At 40.4% G+C, this 15071-nt stretch overlaps 1 protein-coding gene across 2 annotated transcripts in view; it reads left to right on the top strand.

Moving 5' to 3' along the window:
* olfm2a (olfactomedin 2a) overlaps positions 1-15071 on the top strand; it is a 45274-nt gene that overhangs the window by 9544 nt on the left and 20659 nt on the right. The window contains exon 1 of one of the 2 annotated variants that reach the window (XM_040047890.1): positions 9351-9804. The exons of the other annotated variant lie outside the window; for it this stretch is intronic. Coding sequence (XP_039903824.1) covers positions 9661-9804 — 144 coding nt within the window. The 5' untranslated portion in view covers positions 9351-9660. Of the gene's footprint in view, positions 1-9350; positions 9805-15071 lie in introns of those variants that run through there. 2 annotated transcript variants of the gene reach the window in all.

Raw genomic sequence — 15071 nt, 5'->3', positions numbered from 1 at the left:
CCCTCTCGGCCCAGCTCTCATCTCTTACTCTTCTCAGTGAGAGTAACAGCTTGCAATGAGCTGGTGCAAGCATCTTCACAGAAGAATACATCTCACATGTCATCCACATTTTTCTACTTGGCGTGTCAGGATCAATATCTGCAGCTGCCATACTTAAAATCAGGGTTAAACTTTTCCAAACAGCCCAGAAGGAGGGTATTACATGTGAACTGTGGGACTCCTTTCAAAGTAAAACTAACCGATACTGCCCATACATAGTTTGATGAATTAAGAGGTCATTTAAAATGAGGAAAAAAAATCTAAGCATAAAGGATTTGGATTTTGGTAACTGCTTATAAGTGGAAATGATCAAGGAAATTAGAAAATGTAATTATTATTGACTGCATCTCGGAAGGGCCATCTTTAATCACAAGTCTTTCCTTTTCAAAATGACACAAACACTCAGTTGTTGTTCAGAGGTGGGTCCTTGCACGGGTGTCGTTAAAATTTAAATGAATGATTTAATCTATGAGGAGAAAAAATATCACCAGAATTCTTTTCCCTGTTATTAGAAACTCCTTTGTTTAAAGGGTAGATGTTTATTTTGAATGCATTTTACCCATGGCAATCAGCTAAAAGTCAACAATCGTTTGTCCAATGAGGATCGAGCAGTAGAGTAGGAGACTGCCATGTCCTAAAGACCACCAATGAAAGTAATTATGTTATCGATTAGCAAAGAAAGGTGGTGCTTGGTGCTGCATGGAATATTAGTGCAAAGAATGACCTTTCTCTTATCCTATCTGAACGCAGACATTCGCTCACGAGTTGCACTGCAGATCTTGCAGTGTCTTCATTGTGAAACGCAGGCTGCACAACATCTTGCATCAACAGAATTTCTGCAGACAAATCCACAAAGCTGCTTGTCTTTGTTTAGCACACAGACAAACTCACATAAATCCTGCAGTGTAATTCATATGTTTGAAGAAGAACTGACTAGAGACAGTAACATAGCAAATGCTACTACAGTTATTAGTTTACGGCTTTGTAACTGCTAAACATTACATCTTTTGCTGAGAGATCCAGACTAATGTCCCATGTGGTATAGCAGAAGACGTTATAACTACTCTTTACCATTAGGGCCTATCCACCCTCCTCCCACTATCACCTTCCCACTCACTTAACTCACCCAATCTTCTCATCTCACACTTGACTAACTCCACACAATATTACCGCTTTATAATATTTGTACAAACTTCTCATTTTTGCACCGCATTGCAGTTTGCTGATATTTTCCTGTCTGTTTGTTTGTGTAATCACTGAATGGATCAGTGGCTCCTCATTTTGATGTGCAGCACAGACACTGCAGATTATAGTATATGGCTGAAATCGGCAGGGAGTTGGAGGAAGGCAAAGGAAGAACACAGGCTATTACAGGACTGTTTATTCTAATAAGCCTTTTTTTTTCAGGCTTTTTCTTCCCAACTCAAAAAAGTGTAAAGTGACAAGCTAATTTGTTTATCTACAAGTTTCTGCTAACCTTTACCCTCATAATTCCATGTGGCTGTAAATGTAATATTCAGTTAGGGGCTGTTTGGGGATTTCTCTCTGCTGCACACTGGGCCTGTGTTGTACTAATAATGTCTCCCTAATTAAATGTTACAGCTTCTGTGAGCATTAATGACCTGAAGACAGAGGATACAAATGGAGGCTTCAATGTGAGCTCTGACAAAGAGGTTGGACACAAGACTGCAGGCTGGTTCTGTCCCTTAATTACTAATATACGGTACATAGCTGTTAGGTTCTGGTCATTGTTTGCTCCTTGTCTATGTCAAGCATGTTTTTTTCTTTTCTTTTTTTTAGTATCTGACTGCTGCAATCTCTCAGCAAACCAAAGTACAATTGGCAAGACCTCACCACTCCTCTCTGGTCCTGTTAGTTTCACTGTTGCAGACATGGCAGAAAACCGACAAAGATGTAAATTCATCACCTCAGGGAGCTTCAAAATACATCTTACACCCTTCTCCTTGTCTTGCTGTCTTTCTCTCTGCCTCTTATTAGCATCACAGTTTCCTTTATAACCTTTTTGTCTGTTTCCAGAGTTATCTTTGGCTTACTTTCCTCTTGTGTAACCGACCACGGTGCTTAGCTAATCACTGTGATACCTTCACTTTGTGACTCGGTGACATTTGTAAACAATGACTCAGACAAAGACCAAACACAGCCACTTTGTCCACTGGCTGTCTCTTTGGTCATCTAACAAGGTGCTATCTAAGAATAGCTACCAGCTCTACTGCAAACAAACATGAACAGAACATTAATGAAACAAAGCAGTTTGAAAGTAAAGTGATAAGGTGGTGGAATAGCGCTTATGCTGCATGCTAAAGCAGATTTGAAAATGCTCTTAAGACTAAACAGAAAAATTGTATATAGAGATCTGTAAATGTTATGTCAATTACATGTATTTTATCAACTGAAATGTCTTAAAGTGGTTCAATATCTGAGGGTTTCTAACACTCGGAATAAGACAAGTGAAAATCTGGATGAAAAAAAATCACATTGTAAGTTCAGTAAAGGCTGTTTTGAAGAGGCAGATAGCTATGGGGGGGCTGTCTCAATTAGGAGGATTTCTTTGAGCTTTTGTTACCTTTCTGTTGTGAAGAAGACTTCCAAATTGCTGTCAGTAATTACTCCATTTACAGTAATAGCTTTCGCTATGTTACACAGAGAATCAATGATTAGCTTTGAGAAAAGGTCAATATGTGGCATGCGCTCTGCTGTTGGTCTGGTGTGTGGGACATTGGTAAACAGGTCACATATCCAGAAAATGACTACAGTATTACAGTATCTGTAAGTGTCAATGCATGTCTGCACGCATCTACATATGTGCAGTGGCTCTGTGTGTGTGTCTGGCGGGGGGGGGGGGGGGGCAATTTAACTGGGCGTATCAAGCCTCAGGAAGGGCTGCACTGAGTCACATTCAGCTGGTGATGAGGGCACGAGAAGGAGCAGAACATAGAGCCATGCTGGGCTGCAGAATGCATTGCTGCTGATTGCCACATGTAGTCCTTGTGTATTGGTTTGATCAAGGCTTTTCTTTTTCCAAGCCCAAAGCAAAATGTGGAACCCTGCTCGTGCCTGATTGAGCTATCTAAGATTCAACCAAACACATACAGTTTATCGTATCCTACAAATAATACTGTATAAACCCCCATAGACAGTTAGGATTGTAATCAAGGGAGCAATCAGGAGCAATCAGTTCTTCTGTGAATAAATTTGAATGCATGTTCCAGCAGTATATTCAGAAAGCTACCCGGTATATTATACAAGATTGTTTTTTTTTTCATGTCATGTGTGCTGGGTAAAAGAGAAATACTGTCTGCGAGTTTGGCTTGGATTTAAATGCTTTACTCACTCTCTGCACAATAGTTCTTGAAATCTTACTGTAAGTTTGACCATTCTGTGAGCTCAGTCGAGAATATTCAGAGGTTCAGGAGCCTGATATGTGTATTCAATCTTCAGTCTTGCTTTGTCTGTGGATGGATCTTCTTACTTTCATTGTGACTTGATTAGATGGGATTTATGGGCTATATTGTAAAGACAGTAAATAAGCTCAGCAGTAAGGTATTGTGTTGGTGTCAATATAGCCATGCAGACACACTTACCAAATTAATTTTCTTTACTACATATTCCTACAGCACAGGTGAGAAGAACAAATTCTCACCTGTTCATAACTTTCATTTTAGCTAAGCGCTTTTAGCCTGACGCTAATGCTGTCACGTTCCTTGTTTTATTTTACTTTAACCCGCATTGCACGGCTTAACCAGGACTGTCACGCAAGCACCATAAAAGGGTAATGCAGAAAAATTCACAGCTCAGTGGAGAAAAAGTGCTGTTGCTCATGGAAGTGGACACAAATGTGAAAAAGCCTTGACATACACAGACAAAACTCAGCATGCATATGTGAACACACCCACACTTAAATCGAAACGTAGGAGGAACATAACAAATGGGCTGTACTGTAGCTCTCACGGGCAGTATGTACCTAAGGTTACCTAATTGTCATCAGATTAATTAAGCTTAAAAGTTACCCTGATGCAAGTTCAAGATTAACAGACTCCCATGCAAGGTCTGAATGCAAGCGTCATATATCCTGCCATTATTCATACTCATCATCGTCAGTCATCTCTGCGGTCAGAGTGCAACAAATGCCCTACTTTATTTCTGGTGATTGTTCACTACTTGAATTATTGACCATATTCTTCAGAAAAGGGCGTGTCCTCTGTACTTTATGCACGCAAATCTTGAATTGTGTATACAGTCCTCACATGGTCTCTGTCACTACTGTAAAATGTAAAACGCCAAATGAATTTCCTTAATCAGAGGCCTGCAGGAGCAATTAATAGATTAATCATTCCATGTTGCAAATACCAGTGTGTCTGTTGGCCTGAACCTTGGGGTACAACCTATTTACGGGATTTAAATAGTTGCCATGGTAATGAGGTCACACTTTGTTTAAGCTGATTTTGATCTTGATACATTTAGAAGGAAGTGGGCCTCCGTGTCCATCAGCTAATTAATGAATTATGACTCAGAAAAATAGCCAGTATTCTTAGAGCCAGATGACTCCGCTATCGTTCAGCGCTCAGGCGGGGGCTTTATTTCTGTGAAGCCTTGCTACTTCAGTCATAACAGTTCTGCATCATGATGATAGAGGTCTGTGTAATTAGCTGAGGTGTAATTTGGTTCTGTGTTTTAGCTGTGAATCTGTAGCTGGCTGTGTATTTATGCTTGGTGACAATGTTGCTTGTGCTTGGTGCTTTCTGTTCCCTAGTATTGTAGTCTCACCCAAAGCTTGTCCCTATAGCCTCTGGACTTTGTAGCGCTCTACTGCCACCCATGGGTGTGCACAAGTGTTTCCATTTCTGTAGTTGGAGGGCAGCTTCACCATTTGAACTGATTAAAAATGCCCTTTATATCCACACCCACAGGCAAGAGCAGAATGGCCTTTTTTTTTAGATGTTTATAATAACAACACAAGGCCATGTTGGTGTGACTGTGCTGCAAAGCTTCGCAACATGCATCCCTCCACAGTAATGTATGTATTGCCAGAACAAGAGTTAAACATCATGTGCATCTTTTCTCATTGCCCAAAAAACAAAGAGAAACAAAAGGGAGACAGTGAGGGTTGTTAGAGGCTGTATAAAATTTACAGTGAAGAAGAACAAAAGGGAGGGACAAAAAACTGCAGACAATGACACAGCAGAGTTATGCAGAAAATTATGCTGGCCAATTATTCGAGTCAAAATGATATGGAATGGAATGGCAGTGAAAATTAATCAAAAAGGATTAAATTAATACAGGTTAAATGGCTGACTTCCTCTCTGGCTAATATTTAATAAAAGCTTGTTCCGCCAACAGACTTTGTGATTGGACAGTTGATTGGCAGAGGCTGGAATTCTTTGAAGTATAACAGATTGTCCTCATCACCCATTTTTGCCATCATTTATTTAGTCCATCTAGTCACAAAAGATGGCATATGACCCATAGTCTGTGAAAAGAATTTTAAAGAGCTCAGTGGAAACATGATCTATATAGCAACCGCTAAAGCACCACTTATCAACAGCGGACTTTGATTGAGTGATGCTTCAAAAAGCAAGATAAATGTGCAAAAGTCAAACGTCGGAGAAAAGATATGAGGCTGGATCTTAGATGAGCCTCCTTCAATATTGTTAACCAGCACAATTAGCAGGCACGGAATCAATGTGGTTTTGTTACTGGCACTAAAAAAAAAAAAAGAATACATAATTGTGTACACTGCTAGTAGAAAATAGAGGGCTAAGAAAACTCCTCCCATGTGAAACTTGATGCATTTTTATTCAGCCATAATCTTTCATCTAAAAAAATATGTTCCTTAGAATGAATCATTTCTCTATTTGAGGTTATGTATATCAAATCTACTTCAGTCGTACCGTTCTGCACACCAAAGCAGCCATCACAATAACCTTACAGGACTACACTATTTTATGGCTAGTTTGACCTATTTGGACTATTACTTCTGAGAACATTATATGACAATGTCTGGGGCTCTGTTTAATTGCTGGAGCAGTACATAACTAGTACAGAATACTTCATGGCTGCTGACTGTAGATGGTTATATCAAAACTCTGGTCATTTTATTTAATTGAGCATAGCAATGGTTCAGGCAGGCCATTAAATCCAGCTCAGCCATAGACCTGTGTCAGCCTACACCAGCTGAAGGCTCAGTTGATACCCTTCTACTCATCTAATTGGCAAATCTCAGAAAGGACATGGTCTTTAGGTTGCTTTAGCCTTCTCACCATTACTATGTATTTGCAGGCCGCTCTGCAGCCCACCCACCACCACAGCGCCAACTTTTATGTCTGACATACCTAATGCCACATTTCTCATTCTGCTGGTTCCAGAAAAGAGCCATGCTGCCAAATATAAATTACAGCTGATGGAAATAACAGTTTTCTTTGAACTGACCTAAAAGATACCAATTTGGTTTATTTTGAGATCTAAAAATAGAAAGTTCAGAGCTTGAGCTTGATGCAAAGATGCGTCTGTGATTTTAAAAAAAGACAAATTATAACTACTTTTATCTGTGTATGTCCTTTTATGTTTTGTGAAATTTTGAGTATGACATAGTGGAAAAACTGAAGCTGTATTGCCTTATTTTCATTCACAGGAGGAGATAAGAGTTTGTTTTTACTTTAGATTGGCATGATGCCAGTCTTTCTGATGATGGAAATTGTTGAGTAGGGGCTAGGAACAGCAATCTGTCAAAACATCCTTGGAAGTGTAGAGTAATGTGTGTGTTTTTACTTTCTCAGCATTTTCTGTGCTATCTTGCTATTGCATAATGCATTATTGAACTCTTATTCAGCAGCCAAACTGCACAAATTGGAGCCACAAAAAACAAAAAAAAACAAAAAGAAAACAAAACAAAAAAACAAGCAAAAACAGAATAAGAACAAAACAAATAAATAGATTTTTTCTTTGAATCAAAGTGAAATATATTTTACTTCTTCTAGTTGCCACATCTGCACATTGAATGTTTGATCTCTATATCTATATCTATAGTAAGCATCATCCTAAATTTCCTTTTCGCTCAGGCATCTTTCGTTGTTACCAGCTTTTCTTTGAGAAACCTGAGAAGATTGGCTCATTTTATTACGGAATAAAGACTCAGAGATGTCTGTATCTATGCTTAAATCTTTGCTGCCACCCTGTGAATATGATCAATACTGCATGCTTTACAGATGATGTGTTCAAGGAAGCAAACAGTAAGGGAATTTGTAAAATATTGCTTCCCTCAACCTCCATATGTGAACAAAACCTTCTGAAATAAAATTAAACTAATCAAAAAGACTCAGCTCTAAAAAATATAATTACATTAGAGAGCTGTATATGCACATTATAATCCAGAGATAAACAGATATAACTGGTTTGTTAGAAAACATAAAAGAAGCAAACTGTTATATTATTAATTTAATAATAAAAGATGAATACAAGAGTATATTTTTAAAATGCCCGTGGGCTCCATTAGAATAACCTTTTTAAGAAACAGGTGAAAGCATGTATGTGTATGTGCGCGCGGTCACGTGTGAATGCGTGCGTGTGCTATCATGCACATTACATTTTACCTTTCTCACTAAAACCTCTGTTAGACATGGAAAAGTGTGACTCTAAACAGTGCTGCCACATTCACCCTCATATCTCCTTGAAGAATTTTCACAAGGTGACAGCTACCTGCCAACAAATTCCGTGTTGCTCAATAACAACGACAGGCAGTGGCCATCACCTGCTGTATGTTGACGGCTCTTGTTTACAATTCCACTGGCTACCACAAGGGGTCAGTGTTGCCACATGTAGGGCACAAACAAGCACGACTTGGGCAATAGCAGGTGAGCTGAGGATGGCTGACGTGTTTTGGATGGGGCTCAGAAAGCTGTCTCTTCTGATTATTACTTCACTGTACACCCCACACAGAAGAGCCCATATCATTCACCCAATGTGACTGTTTGAGAAAGGGAGCCCAGCCATGGCAGACAAAATGAATAAGTCAGCAGACCAGGAAGAAGGCAAGAAAAGGGGATGACCTGGCCGTTTTGCCTGAGCAAGCCATTCTGTCATCATTTAGGGCATAAAATGACACGGCCAGTCGTCAAATACCTTTCCAGTAATTGCTGTGAGCAGAGGCTTCAAGGAGAAATTTGAGACATGGTTCAATTTTCATACCGCTCCATCTGGTCCATTGTAGAGGTGAGCGGAAAATTCAAGCAGCTATGATCTCAAAGACAAAATGTTTCCACGAAATCGGTCTAGACTTCAGAACATGCTGGATGTCTGGCCTGACACAGGCTCAAACCAGACTTTCACCAAGGGAAATGACAGTAAAATGAGACAGAAACAGTTGGTAAGCTATCTGATACTGATTTACCTTCTGTTTGATCACAACAATAAAACTCTGCTACTTGAAAAGTAATCTAAGCATAATTTTCTCAGCAGGTCATCTCACAGCACCACGATGAGTAACAAAATGCAGGTTTATTATAACTTTAAGCCAAAATTCCAAGTTGAAAAAAAGCAGTCCTCTTGCAAATGTTTGCAATTACACGGCGTAACATCAGAGTAAATTAACACAGTGAGCGTCAAGAAGTTAGTGTCATTTGATACCTTTCTTATCACTCTGACATCGATTCTTTAAAAGTACAAGCTACAGGCTAATTTAGGATATGTCATGAAGCAGAATGAAAGATGAGCTGTCAGAAGCAGCCGTGGGTTGGAGCACCTGCATCTCTCCCACATCATGTCTCCCACTTTGCCAAACCACCTGCCCATATTCACTGATGAGCTCCTAGCCAACCTTTTAATCTAAACACCCACCGGTCTACATTCTCAGTCCTGTCTTTAGTACAAACACGATGATGAAACTGCAGGATGGTCTCCTGTGCCTAGCATTGCACTCAGTTGCCCTGGGCATTCACATGTCACTTAACATAGAGCACAGATCAGTCCTATGAAATCAGTCTCAGATCTCTCTGCTTAAGAAATAAGTGCACGCGCGCACACATCAAGATGTGAGTCATAAAAGAACAGGCAAATGTCAGCGAACGAGAGGGGAAGGAAAAAGAATGGATACATGCATGCAAAACAGGGCTGGAAAGAACAGAGGAAGGGCTGATTGGGAGGGGATGAGACGGAGAGGCAGCCAATGCGCAGCTCTGCATCTTGAGGAAGAGAGGAGGGGAGAGAGAGGGAGAGAGCTAAGAGGAGAGTAAGGAAGTGAGAGAGGTGGAAAGAGAGGGAGAGAGAGAGATGAGAGCGAGAATGTGGGGGAGGGAGGGAGAGGGTGAAGCTAAGGCAGTCACTCTGAGAGGGAAGGCTCCAGTGTGGTGCTTTTGGATGTGAGCTGCTCTCCTCTAACCAGCCTCTGCCCATTCCTTTGACTGAGACAGTGGTGTGTGGGTCTAGTAATTGTGCTGTACCAGCTGTGGGGGGTGCTGCTGCTGCTCAGGCTCAGGCACAAGCTGACTGGCTGGTTCCCTGGCTAGGCTGTCTGAGGCAGAGTGGGGTTGACTGGAGCTGAGGTCTAGGGAAGGGCAGGGCAGGGCTGGCTGTTGGGCCATTTGTGCCAGGGCCCCACAGGAAGCAAACATGAGCGTTCCTATGCTAAAGATCGGGGCAGTTCTCAGCACCATGGCCATGGTGACCAACTGGATGTCTCAGACTCTGCCCTCTCTGGTGGGACTCAACGGAACCACCATCTCCAGAGGGGGCACATCAGAAAGGATTGTCAGCGTGCGTATGAATTCTTTTTGCTTATTTGCAAGTGCGTGTGTAGTGTTTTTGTTTGAGCATGCTGTTGTGAATGTGAGAAAGAAAGCGAGAATGTGACAGATTAAAGAGAGTGACACAGCAGCAGACAGAGGGAGAAAGTGAAGAAGCAGAAGAGAGGTTTCAGAGAGACGTGTGAAGACGCGAGTAAGAATAAAAGAGCCCACGTTGTGTTAACAGAGAGACGATGGAGACAGATACGCATGTGAGAACAATGTTTCAGTGAAGCATGAATGATGCATATGTTTGTGGGAGAGTCGTAAGTATAAGGATGCAGAATTGTTGGCTTGTGATTGTGAGTGATGGTGAGTGGCGGACAGTCTAAGTGTGGATGTTTGCAGGAGACCATATGTTTTTGCCAGGGTGACAGGAGGTAGAGAGCTGTCCTGACTGATGCTCAGGCTGATCCTATCTGTCAGTCCCCTCCAGGGTGGGAAGGAGGTGATGAGGAACACCGAGAGGTTAATACAGTTTTACAGCTTTGAGTATGTCTTATTCCTCCCTTGCTATGTCTATCTTTAAGCATTTTAGATTGTTATCTCCTCAAATTAAACACTGAAACACCTCATCCTGAAAGGTCATAAGGGCAATTAAGGTGTTTTATAAATAAAACAGCAATTTATTTATTAATTTGAATATTTTTTAGTGGTTAATGCTTGCATAATGTTGTACTCTCTTTCTCATGAGGTAACACAAACAATGAGACAGACAGGGAACAAACAAAAACAAAAAGAAAGAAATGAATGTAAAATTTTCCGGATCATCTGCAGTAAGTGATCGCTTTTCCTCTATCCCGAGTGTCTTTCTATGGCAGCTTACCCATTAAGTAAATGTTCTGGTCTGTTCAAAAAGACAGAATGAAATTGAAAGTCCCAAGAGGTCTGTGACCATCTGGATGTGTGGTTTCGCATGCATGTTTGTGCATGACAGTGTTTGTGTGTTCAGACATGTACACACGGAATGTTTAGACATTCTTGTCTCAGGGGTGAAGGTCCATCTGTGGTAAGAAGAGTTTTAGGATGTAAAGTGGCTTGTTAAAACATAAATCTACCACTTTATGTCTTCCTAATGTAGCAGTGGTGTGCCAGTGGAAATGTTTCCCCTTTAAAGAACACTTTCAGACAGTAATATCTTTTTTGAAAATGTCAAGCACCTGGCAAATTGCTTCAAACTGTTAATCTTTCAAACAACTTGCGCATATGTCGGATAATTTAGAGCAGAACTCAAGGTAAGAAATGTTTGGATTATAAGTCTTTTATATTATTCTATTATTCCAGTTTTCCTCAGAGGTTATGGCTTAGTTAATCGCTGATTTCTTCTCTATACCAACTCATTCTGCTCAGGATCAGATGGGATAAAAATAAACATCGCCACGTTTATTTTCAATAAACTCTTCCCAAACAAGATTTGAGATCAGAAGCTTAATCATTTGCATTTCAAAAGACTGGATACAATAAAATACAATAAATAGTCATGAGTGGATATTTTCTTTGAGGCAGCCCTAATTCACTGCCAAAGGAGGAAAAATGTTGCTACTGAAGTTCATTTCATCAAAGTTTTAACAAAACTGATGAGCCCGTTTGATGGTGCCACAAATTATTACTGTGTAACAGTCTGTTGTGATGGGAAATGTCTTCTCTTTGAGACAGGGATAATCTCCGCTCATAAACAATGGCAGCAAATAAAACTTTAATGTAAAACCTTGCTTCAAAGTCCCGTCACTATTAATGAGACTTTTGCCTGTGATGATCTTAGAAGCAGTCATGACTCACAAATTGTTTAGAGCTTGAATCAAAGACAATCTAGCTGTGGTCTTGTGACACTCTGGTGCTAACATGCCAGTAGCTGTTGCATGCCTGCTTTCCACCCTGGCACCCATGCATGCTGCATTGCATATTCTCTAAGCTCAGAGCTATTTTCCAAGTCTGCTTCACTTGCTTTCTATGCCTGTCTTCTAACCAGCTGATCCAAGAACACAGCTGACTGAATTCATGTGGGCCTTTCTGTGATGGCATTGAGCACAACACTGCCTGGGTGCTTGTACACATCTGTGTAGTGCAGAACCATGTTCCTTAATGAGCAGACGAGACCCTGGAAACACTTACACAGAAGAAGCGTGGCTATAAAGAATTGCTAAGACAAGTTAAAGCTATAAACCTGCCAGACAGAGTGTACACACTAAATCATCTTTTTTATTATGATAGCAAAATGATTTATTAATCTATAAAGAGTGTTATACGTTTAAAAAGAAATGTTCTTAAAGTGCTGTGTGGACACACAGCAGATACCAGGGGTATATCTGATACATTTCTGCACTTTTTTCCAATTATATATCAAGTTCTGGTCAATGAGACATAAAGGCATGGATTAAAAATGAGTTTTAATTTCTTAGTATAGCATATATATCTTCTCTGTCTGACAGCAAGACAAACAAGTGACAAGTGCTACTCAAGTAAAAGAAGTAGCACGATGTTCAAAGCTGAAAACAGTGTCAAGGAGAGCACTTATTATCTCGGGCAGAGGTTTAGGAGAAATAATGAGACTTCCAAATTTGCCTTCCAAAAAGAGTAATTACCATAAACAACTACTGCAATTCAAACATTACCTGCTATAAATTGCGAGACACAAGATACACCAAGTCTCTAATGCAGTTTGGCGTTCTTCAGCTTAGTATGTTCAACCTACAAAAACTGTCGTTGAAAAAAAAGAGAGCTGTCTGTCCTTAGTTATAGAAATAAAAGGACACATTCACAGTGCGAGACACATAATAAAAAAAGGCTTGTCCATGAATTGAACCCTGCTGTGCTCTAAGTTAAAGCTGAAAATCTGTTGAGATGAAAAATGCTTGCTTTTCTACATAATAATAATAATCACTGAATCTCTCAACACTTTCAGTGAACACAGCATAAGTCAAGGATAACTGTCTCATTATAGATAAAAATAAATAAATAAATACAGGTATGTGTGCACAAGACTGGCATAGATAGGTTCCTCTCAATAAAACTGCAGCAGGGTGCCTGGATGTGTATGCATGTGGTGACGCTCCCTTTGATATCTAAATTAAGAAAGCTGTGAGGAAGAAGTCTGAATAAAATATTCTCACCATCAGAGGAGAGAATGGAACAACAAACGTCAGTGTACAAAGAGGCAGGACACAGAAACTGATTGGGGTCACGCAGCCTCTGTCAGGATGTGAGACCGTAAACTTTATCACTTCCACTGCGGAATCCAATAAAGTGTATTGTAAAAATTGATTCTCAGCTATGGATTAAAAATTAAATACGACTGCAGGCTTTTATTTGCACACTTTATTTTTTACATTCATTGTGCTGCTTTCGATTAAATTTATCTCAGTTGGGATTCTGACAAGTGTAATCTAACGTCAGGTTAATGGGATGCAGTGGGAACAGCGACAAGCTCGGCCAATCTATAAAAGATCATTTTCAATTGTTTTAAACTTTAATTAATTATGTGATCGTCTAGCATAAAGCATTGATTCCAGAAAAGGGAATCAGGGTTTTGACATGGTTCATTTGTCATTATAAGAGTATAATTCCACCCTGCAGGACTCACGCCTGTTGCAATTCCTCCATTTTTCAAAAGCAATTCTGTAATCCATATTTCTACCAATGAAACACTAACTGTGTTATAACAGTTTACACAGTGTTTTCTCACATAAGCCACCCTGGCACTCTCTTGCCTGTGTTTAGCACCAGACATGATAGAGCTATCTTGCATCGCTGTAACAGAAGAGCAGAATCCAAATGCTTTTCACTACAGCACCTGGCGTGGCGCTGGCTGGAAAAAGTGTAGAGTTGCAGTTGCGCACTCATGCCGAGTGCCAGTGAGTGTCATTTTCTTTAACCTCTCCAAGAACTCCCCCCCCCCCCCCTTCAAAAAACACTTGATGCATATGCCCACCCCCACTGTCACTCAAGTGTGAGGTGGATTGGAACAAGTTGGGTGCAGATGGAAAGCGAGCAGGACGCCACTGAGAAAGGTGGCAGTCATGAGGGTGATGGAGAAAGATGGAGAGAAAGGCAGTAGGGAGCCAAAATGAGGCAGTAGGGACAGGGCCATGATGAGTTTATGACTCATATTATTGACTGGCAACCATGCTGAGCTGATTGTGTTAATCACTTTCCTTGGGAGCAGAGGAGACCTGGGACTTCACTTGGTGTCTTTATTATTTTAAAGCCCAGCAGCTGGCTTTGGCATTAGGGATTTACTGATTGTTCATTTGAAGAGTGAATGTGTGCATTGACATGTTTATCTATATACACTCAATTATAGCAATAACTGGCAAATCTGAAAATGAGAACCGATTGTTTGGGTATAATATAGATAAAATCGAACACTGTGCAACAGAGACAGATGTCTAGTTTTTTGGGGACAAGTACTGATGGATGTTAATGCCTGGCATAAAGCATCATTCCGCTGACAGAGAGGAAAGGAAAGTAAAGCATTTTTTATGAAAGCTGGCACTGCTGGATGACAATGAAGGAAAGAAAAAGATTATTTAGGTAGAACTTCATATTTTATTTCCTGAATAAGAATTCCCCTTCTCAATGACGTCTAGATTTTATCTTCTTCTATGTCTTCTGTCTTTCTCCGTGTACAGCTCGACCTCTCCTCCTCTTCTTAACCTGTCCATCCTCGGTAGTGTTGCAATTTCTCAGCCGTGTTGACAGTTCACAGTGTAGTGGTCAGCTCTCTTCCATATCTCACAACTTGTGCCTGCCTCTGCCTGTTTGCCCCTTCTGCCTGCTGCTTATGAAAGTTATAATAGACTTCCCGTCATGCTCATAAAGTAGGGAGCTGTAGATTTATGATCTCATTTAACTCTGGCTTTACAGCAGCAAGCTCCAGGGTTGGTTTAATGAAACGCCAGAGGAAGTCCATCCTGCAAATCAGCAGTGATACCACCAGCTCAAATGTCTAATTGGATAATACCTCTAAACTTTGCTAATCATTAACAAAACCAAGCAGTCTTAGTTTCTTTGTGCTACAGAGAATCACGCAGATAATGGTTTAACTTAGTAAGGTTTTTTTGGTGGAATCAGCTCTGATTTCTCTGCAGCAGGAAACAGTGGAGAAGCATCTAATCTTCACCTATCTCAGCACAGATTCCCCTAAAGTTGTCAATCAGCATTGTAACTGGATACCGATTAAACCAAGCTAGAGGAAATTAGAGCCACTTCTCTCTTCTCCGTCAGCCTTTCTGAAAGCAC

Source organism: Simochromis diagramma, unplaced genomic scaffold, assembly GCF_900408965.1.
Source record: "Simochromis diagramma unplaced genomic scaffold, fSimDia1.1 OVJJ01000321.1, whole genome shotgun sequence".
Lineage (NCBI taxonomy): Eukaryota > Metazoa > Chordata > Actinopteri > Cichliformes > Cichlidae > Simochromis > Simochromis diagramma.
This window is presented reverse-complemented; position numbering and strand designations above follow the sequence as displayed.